The sequence below is a fragment of the Eucyclogobius newberryi genome, unplaced genomic scaffold (assembly GCF_026437365.1).
Source record: "Eucyclogobius newberryi isolate DKJ021-1_F unplaced genomic scaffold, fEucNew1.0.hap1 SCAF_19, whole genome shotgun sequence".
NCBI classification, from domain to species: domain Eukaryota; kingdom Metazoa; phylum Chordata; class Actinopteri; order Gobiiformes; family Gobiidae; genus Eucyclogobius; species Eucyclogobius newberryi.
This window is the reverse complement of record NW_027315823.1, coordinates 20,144,067-20,152,339: the sequence shown is the minus strand read 5'-3', so window position 1 is coordinate 20,152,339 and position 8,273 is coordinate 20,144,067. Positions and strand designations below refer to the sequence as shown.

At 37.9% G+C, this 8,273-nt stretch overlaps 1 protein-coding gene across 1 annotated transcript; it reads right to left on the bottom strand.

The window, feature by feature from the left end:
- Window positions 1–347: 347 nt before the first annotated feature.
- On the bottom strand, window positions 348–6,339 carry nicn1 (nicolin 1). Its single transcript, XM_072452854.1, has 7 exons — window positions 6,301–6,339; window positions 5,231–5,382; window positions 3,915–4,094; window positions 2,829–2,942; window positions 1,791–1,859; window positions 1,507–1,611; window positions 348–408 (listed from the first exon to the last, which is right to left on the bottom strand). Exons 2-7 carry the CDS (start codon window positions 5,375–5,377, stop codon window positions 367–369), a joined length of 657 nt encoding a protein of 218 aa, XP_072308955.1. The 5' UTR covers window positions 5,378–5,382; window positions 6,301–6,339; the 3' UTR covers window positions 348–366.
- Between the last annotated feature and the right edge of the window lie 1,934 nt (window positions 6,340–8,273).

Genomic DNA, 8,273 nt, shown 5'->3' with positions numbered 1-8,273 from the left:
TTATTTATGTATTTATTTAATTTAGTTATACATTCATATTTCAGTTTAAGACATGATTAAATATAGATGATTACATTGGATATTAGAAATGAATAAATATGAAAAAAGTAAAGCATAGTTAGCACTTCATTATTATGACATGTAAATAATAAGAAAATGTACATTATAACAAACGATAACGGTTTATTTACATGAAAAGGATCTTATAAAAGTATGTTGTGTAATTCAAGCACACATTTAATAGGATTATTTTTCCGCATGGATGAATGAGGCTCAGTATCTGCTACATACATGTTTAATGAGTGTAGGAGTGTAACATGAAAACACACTGAATCTCTGGATGAGGAAAAACAATAAACATGCATTTTATGGCACTGAGAGGAGGTTAATATCATAACATCCATCGACCTGGGAAGACAGAAAAAAACGAAACAATTTGGAACAATATTTTGCTGCGTTTCATATGGCATCAGACCATTCTACAGGCCAATATTTAATAGAGAAGGGGGCAGCTGAAATAAATATAGTTTACATTTTTTGTTGGACAGAAATTATCATCTATCTATCTATACCTTTTTAATATTTCATGGCTAAATACAGATTATCATTAGGAAAAACTTGTATGACTTCATCAGAAAACCACCAATAAGCTGCGTTCATATCAAAACATTCAAGAATATCTAAAGAGTTTTAAACTGAGCTGGAGTCAGGGCAGAATTCAAATGTGGAATTTGCTGTTTAACTGTCAGATTGCAGTCGACCTGGTTTCTGGTTCATCTCGCAGTAATTACTGGGCCAATTCACATGAAACAAAAACTAGCACAGAGTTCAGCGTCTGTCAACACAATAAACTAAAGCTTCGGAAATTGGGTGCCATTATTCCACTCCACAGACAGGGTTGAATAATGACACATCTTTCTGAAGCTATTGTGAACAGTATAACCCTTTTGTTTAGTCAAGCCGACAGAGAAGACGCTGACCTTTGTCACAGTTTCTGTTTCATGTGGATGGGCCCAGTAATTACAGAGATATGAACCATATAACACGCCAACATATCTACAATCTGACAGTTTAACAGCAAATTCTACAATATCATTTTGACCAGTCTCCAGCTCATTGTAATGCTCTAAGATGATCCTGGGTTTCAGATGACTTCACATCATTCTATCAGCCAATTATATATATTACACATGGAAAGGCAGCTAAAATTAATATTGTTTAAAATGGATTTGTTGTGATAATGCAAGTTTATGGGCCCAGTCACAAGCAAAAAGGATCAGAATAAATATTTGTGAAGGAAAAAATGTCTCTTGCCCCCGTCTGGCAGTATGAAATCCTTGCATTCTAAAATTTCAGTTTTCATGCAAAAAAACAAAAACAAAGCTACATTATTGACATCCACAGCTAATTAGCTGATATCACAAAAACTTGTAAATTGTAAAAAATACTTAGCGCAATAATAGAAGGTCACAGGACACATTTTTGTTACAACCAGGAGATACTTACATCAAATCGTCCAATTGAAGCTGTGGTCTGGTTGGTCTGCATCACCTCAGTAAGAGCCCACATCTGCTGTATACTGGAGGACACCGTCGACGGATCTGGGAGACCCTGAAAGACAGAGGTCAAAGGTCAAACTGTAGGAATATGGGGGAAAAATATATATATATAAACATTAATTAATTAAACACACACACGCACGGATGCGCGCACACACACGCACACGCACGCACGCGCGCGCGCACACACACACACACACACACACACACACACACAAAATTCAAGTGTACCTCTAAATCTGGGTGAAAGTCAACCAGGGTCAGGTCAGACAGCAGATCAGATACTTCCTTCTTGGGATCCTGACCCGGAAGTAGATTTGCAATAATATATCAAAAGTCATCCACAACATTTTAAACTATTATGTCATAGTTTCAGAGGAATAGGGTCTAGTTTGTATTTATTTTATTTCATTTTTCTAGATTTTTCAACAACAATAATATGAAAAGGAGTAATACATAATAATAAAGGCACAATATGTCAAAATGTAAATAAAATTACGGCATAAAAATCCTCCAGTCCTATTTAGTCCAAAGATGATCAAATATGTCTATTATTATGTCAGCCTTGATTGTGAGATTTGTTTTTGATGGTGATTGGGTTCACAAACTTAAAGGCGGTATGGATGATTTTTCGGCGATTGAAGAACGCAGGCGGAAGTGCGCATGCGCACTCCCCCGTGTGGACTGATACAACACACACGTGTGTTTGTTTATCAGCGCAACGGAGCGCATCGCATCGCTCGTCTCCCGTAGATTTCTGTCCACTTCTGCGTCAGCTCGAACTGTCTTTCTCCGTCTTCATTTTGCCCTGTTCACTGAGGGAACTATATTATGATAGATCCATGCGCTTAGGCACGCGGAAACGTGGGGACGAGCCTGACGCGGCTGCAGGTGAGCGGTAGGTGTGTTTTATGATTGATACGTGGCAGGACAAATGATTTATCCACGCCACGAGGAAATATGAAAAAAAAATTTGCTGAAAAAAATCGTCCATTCCACCTTTAACAAATTAATCTTATGGCTTAAAGCAGTGGTTCCAAAACTTTTGTCTTGCGTATTGTAAATGTATTTTCAGCAATAGTACCTCCGGGGGTCCCTGGACTCTTGGTTGGGAAACACTGGCTTGAAGTCCCAAATTAAGACATTTGTGCCTTTCGGTAATTTTAGTCAACAGAAAAGACGTTGGTTGCACTTGCCGTTTTTTTGTCTCAGGTGTTAAAGTTTATATCAACTATAAACCAGGATGAAATGTCTTTATATAACACTCACGGGTTCTATATGGCGGTATATTTTGATCTCTTCTAGGTTAAAGTTTAACCAGGCTGAGGATGGCTGCCTTAGGATAAATCTTACAGACATCACATGATCAGGCACCACTTGCATCTATAAAAGACACAAGGAAAAGGGGAAAAAAATCATTGCTCATGATTAAAATGATTAAGGATTAAGCATAATTAGTATTTGCCAACAGACATGTATATATATATAAAATAATATCATATTTTACAGTACATTATACCATGGTCAGTGCACAATGTAACAAATTCAAATCAAGTCATAATTTTAATGGAGATTGTTTACCTGGCGTAATCTCGGAAAATGAAATAGATGTAGATGTAAAAAATACAGCAAGCGGCACTAGCATTGCCTTAGCATTTAGCCCGCATTTGCTGTTAGCATTCTTGGATAACTATACAAATTTGGGTCATTTGCTCACTTTATTCCTCTTTTTAGCTTTGTGTCTGTATTTGACACAATATAACCTAAACTCGGCATTTGCTCTTGTAGTTGTTGAACAGTGGGTCATTAAGCTGCTGTTCTCCATTAAAATGAATGGATCGTTTCCCCCACCGAGCTCTAGAAGTCTGCGTTCCCTCGGATGCCATCGGTATCTATGCTAACTGGAGTATGTTATTTTTTAACCCTCAAGCTATCTACACCCATCTGTAGTAGAACGCCTCCCCCCTCCCTCCAAAACATGAACAAGTTTTTCTTTATTTTTGTGTTTGTTTGTTTTATGTTTGGTGTTGTGGTTTTATGTTTGAAATAGTGTTTTTAAGTGTTTTTTTAATCTTAGCAGCACAAGGGTTTATAATCACAGGTAGTTCTGAAAACGGTTAATCACTGTTTTATATTACTACGCTGTGGACATCGCCATAGTAATGGGTAAACAACTAAGCTATTGCTAGGAAAGATTAGCTTCAACTAAAATAGAGATAACTGATCCCTTGTATTTAGTCACCTCCAATTTAAAGTTTGAGTTAAAGAATCTTGTCATACTAGGGTAAAGGGCAATAATCTGGTGTAGTGATTGCTGATGAGAGAGCAATAGGTACATTAGTATGTGCATATAACCTGTGTTCTGTGGATGGAGCAGTAATCCTGGGAGCCGCCTTCTGTGTGAGGGTTGTCCATCAGAGCCAGGTCCCTCAGAGCTGTGGCCCATTTAGCTGGAGCCTCCTGTCCAGGGATCTTTCTTAACAGGCGCACAGTCACATAGGCTGTGTAAAAATTCTTAAAACATATCTCCTCAATCTGAGAAAGAACATAAAATACAAATCAATACAAAATTGGATTAAGATAGCTTCTTCTATAATAAAAACACTCTAATACATCAGTCTGTTAAATGGCAATAATAATGCTTAAATCTGAAAACACAACACCTAAATGTTTTGCAGGAATAATCCTATAATCCCTTCATTTGCCTGTGTCTCCTTCTTTGAAGCCAAAAGCCTTAAAATACAAAGGAGTGCACAAAATATGCATTATAAAAAATAAAAAGAATACAGAAAAGTAGGTCACGTAGCAGCTGGTTTTTATTTAAAAAACAGCCAGTTGCCTCAAAGATTTGGTTTCTGTATATCTCCCTTTTTATGACATGTAGTTTCCTTTAATTTTGAATGCATTGAATGAGGTATTTACATAATTTAGCCTAATTTTGTGGGTGTAGAAAACTGTTGCACCAAAAACACAACTGCTGCTCTGAATGTTCTCAAAAGCATTTACAACCGTTGCCTCTGTTCAACAGTGAAATGTTTGTACAACTAAAAAAACTGAATAATCTCGGGTTTTCTCTGTAGTATCGCTAATGTACTGTCATGTTGAGTATCGCTTGCAGGAGCTAATGGGGATCGTAATAGTTTAACTAAACTAAACCATAATAGGCTTAATGATATAATAATGTTGTTGTAGTTTTTAATGCCAACTCTGGCATATTCAAGTTGAAGTGGATTGCTGGTGCTTATACACCATCCAAATTCAAATAAATAAATATGAATATTTTCTCTAAATAAATAAATGGTCACATTTTATATTTCCACTCGAGTGTGAGCTGATACTGAGATGAAGCGGGTGAAGTGTCTTGCAAAAGAACACAACAACAGTATAAGAAGCAGGACTTGCACCAGGACCAGGACCAGGACTTGGGTCAGAGGATTTAAGAATGTTTAAGAGATGTTTTGTCAAGCCAATGCAAAATAGGTGTTTTGTTGCTCAAAGGTCTAGCATTTCATTGTGATTGCTCTTGTTGATTCATTACTTTGACAGTAGAGCCTGTGCAGCCAGTCAAAATGGTCAGCTATAGATCCCTCTCACTTCCCAGTCTTGATATCATTTCACAATTGGTTCTTCCTCTAAATGTCATTACAACCCTGATAAGTGCACATACTTACATTAACTGATTTTCCAAATGGAAGAGTAACATCAACAACGCAAACACCGGACTTTGCTTTGTCCGTCTTGGGGTCTCCAAGCTGCAGGAACACTGGGGGCTTCACGGTGCACGTCACAGGCTCTGTGTTCTCATCACTCCCACTCATTTTAACTAAAAAGAGAGAGAGAACTGCACAAACTTAAGAATTGTTTTTGTTTTAATACATTATCATTGAATTTATACTAAAGAAAATGTATGGTATTCAGTAACAAAGAGCTTGAGAATTATATCAAGACTAAAATATATTTAATTCATTCATCAAGGTAATCCCTCATTTGTCCAGGAATGTTCCAACGTGTAGTCATCTGGACACTGTTTTTCAGTGAAGATCTGCATATTGAGGATGACCTTTGGATGAAAGTCGAAATGTCTTGGTTTTTTTCAGATGACTACACTCATCTCTCATTACATTTCTGATCATATATAATATTACGTGGGAAATTCAACATGTACATAAGAAATTAACAACACATTGTTTTTAATACATTGCATCACATTTATTCAATTGTTCTCTCATCACATACTAGGTTTTGAAGATCTATGTCTTGGTCGACTGTAAATTAAACAGGTGGAATCCGTCAATCTAGAGATTGAAAATATAATCCAAGGGGAACAATGTGACAATTACGCGGATGTGTATCACAGCATTTTTCAACTAAAGCCACGACTTCAAAAAGGTTTATAAATCTGAGCGAAAATTTGATTAATTTGTAGGTGTCCTCTATTTGCCTCAGCCACTACGTCCACATGTGGTTGTACTGGTGGTTGTTAACATTTTAAAACAGTAAAAGTGCAGGGTACACAAAGCTATTATAACTGTCAGATGGCACACGAGTTGACCTGTTTTATGTTTAATATCCCTAAGAATCAAAGTGTTACAACTAGCAGTGCCTAGCACCATGGACAGCAACTCTGCTCCGGTAACGCTAATCAAAGCCTAACTGGAATCCAATTATCAGTCTGAAAGCAATAACATTTTCAAATGTGAGCACACAATATAATAATAAAATGTTACTAAATAGTACTAACCTCTTTGCCCGTAAAATAGTGTGAAGATGAAAAGATGAACGTGCTAAAAGGCAACCGGGATACGACCACTCGGCTTTTATGCTAACCTACCGTTGTGAGCACTGTTGTGGGTTACTTCCTGGTTATAACCAAGGAAACTGTAAAGTCTTAAAGACACAGTAGCGTCTCAGTTTAATCTTTCACATATTTTCTGTGCAATATAGTCTCAGTAAAAACAAAACGGATTAATCATATTCATAAAAAGCATAGTCCACATGATCATTATACAAACACATTCAAGACATTAAGTATCAATAGGACAGTTTGGAACATTGCATGCTGCTGCCACGTCAATGCATTAAAATATCAGCAGAGGGCAGTGTTGCTCCATTTGGATGCAACAGCACAAAACTAAAGTCAGCTGCGGCACACGCAAACATGTTTTAAAACATGTGAATTCACCAGTTATCACAGTTTCATTTAGAGTGTAATGAAAGTAATTACACACTGAAATCACACCACTACGGACCTCTTTCAGTCCGTAGTAACCTGCTTTGTCAGAAAACAAAATTGTAGCCTCTTAAAACTATTTCAATAGAGGTTTTGATTCATTTTGTCTTGGCCCATAGGATTTACCATACCGGTAAGGGAAGTAAACAGGAAACAGTCTGCACTCTTGATCTGGCATGCATGATATCCACTTGGACATAGAGCAGGGCACCCAGGGCATATTTTCAAATTACTTTTACTATTTATTTTATTATGGATCTCTCTCTTGATCCTACAGGTCTGCTTTATTTTCATACAACCACTCAGGCAGGGTATCCCTACTTTGGCTTTTCACTCCTCACACTCTTTCTCTGAGTGTCAGTTTAATGGCAATATTCATTTATTCTGTTCTACTGTGTTTGAAGCTGTACTGGTATGGTTTCCCAAAGTCAACAGCTCAGTCAAAAAAACTGCCACTGTTTGGTCTGCAAATAAAACAATCCCCCTTTGTCCCTCTGCCTATAGCTGTTGGGACTTTGAGGAGGACCAGCTCGGATGAGAATGAATGAGAGAGAAGGAATACGGGGAGAATGGGATTTGGTCCAAGCTGCAATGTCCACTGGGTTTATCTCACGCTCTCACACTGCTGTCTATCTCCTCATGTTTGCTATTTTCTCATTGCGTCTGTCTATGTCCTTTCTACTCCTCCATCTCTCTCATACATTTGTTTTGTATCAGTCTGTGTGTCTGTCTGCCAATAGCCACAGCCATCTGTCTGCTTCCTCCTGATAGTAAAAAAAAAAAACATAATAGTAACAAGAGGCAAATGGGAAAGTGCCAAGAGATAGAGGTGCAGTCTGGGCGCAGGGACTGTGTGCCCTGCTGCGAAAGGAGTGAAGAGGAAGAAGAGTGGTAAATTCATCTGACCCACTCTGGATTATCTGTTTCTTACGTAAGAGAGCAGTGGGGTGTCATTCTCATGTAACTAACATGCAAGTACTGTCCTTCTGTTTCAAGTTGGAAGTTAAGGAGCTGAGATGCAAAAAAGAGAGAGTACGAGAGTGAGTTTGTGGACAATCTATCCATCTATATTATATCATATTATATATACATATAGGGTTAGGGTTAGGGTTAGCTATGTGTACCGGCGTATGCCTCGGCCTCTGTTTACACCCCCATCGTCTCCACGCTAGGCTACGTCACGGGTTGGACGGGGGAGGCAGATTGCTCTTCACGAGGGTGGGGGCCAATCTCAAACCAAGCCATCTGATTTTCCGGGTTTGTGAGCGGGGTCCAAGATGTGGGGGATATTTTATAACTATTATGTTATGGGTGTTGCACAACACTTATTATTATCAAATATACCCTTAGGTAAACGGAAAAAAATAGCATGATATGGAACCTTTAATATGTATTTGGAAGAAGCAGCAGGATAAGAAAATAAATCAATCTTTCTACATAGAAATGTTCTAAAGCATTTCTTGAGGGGCGCGAGTGAGGCCACC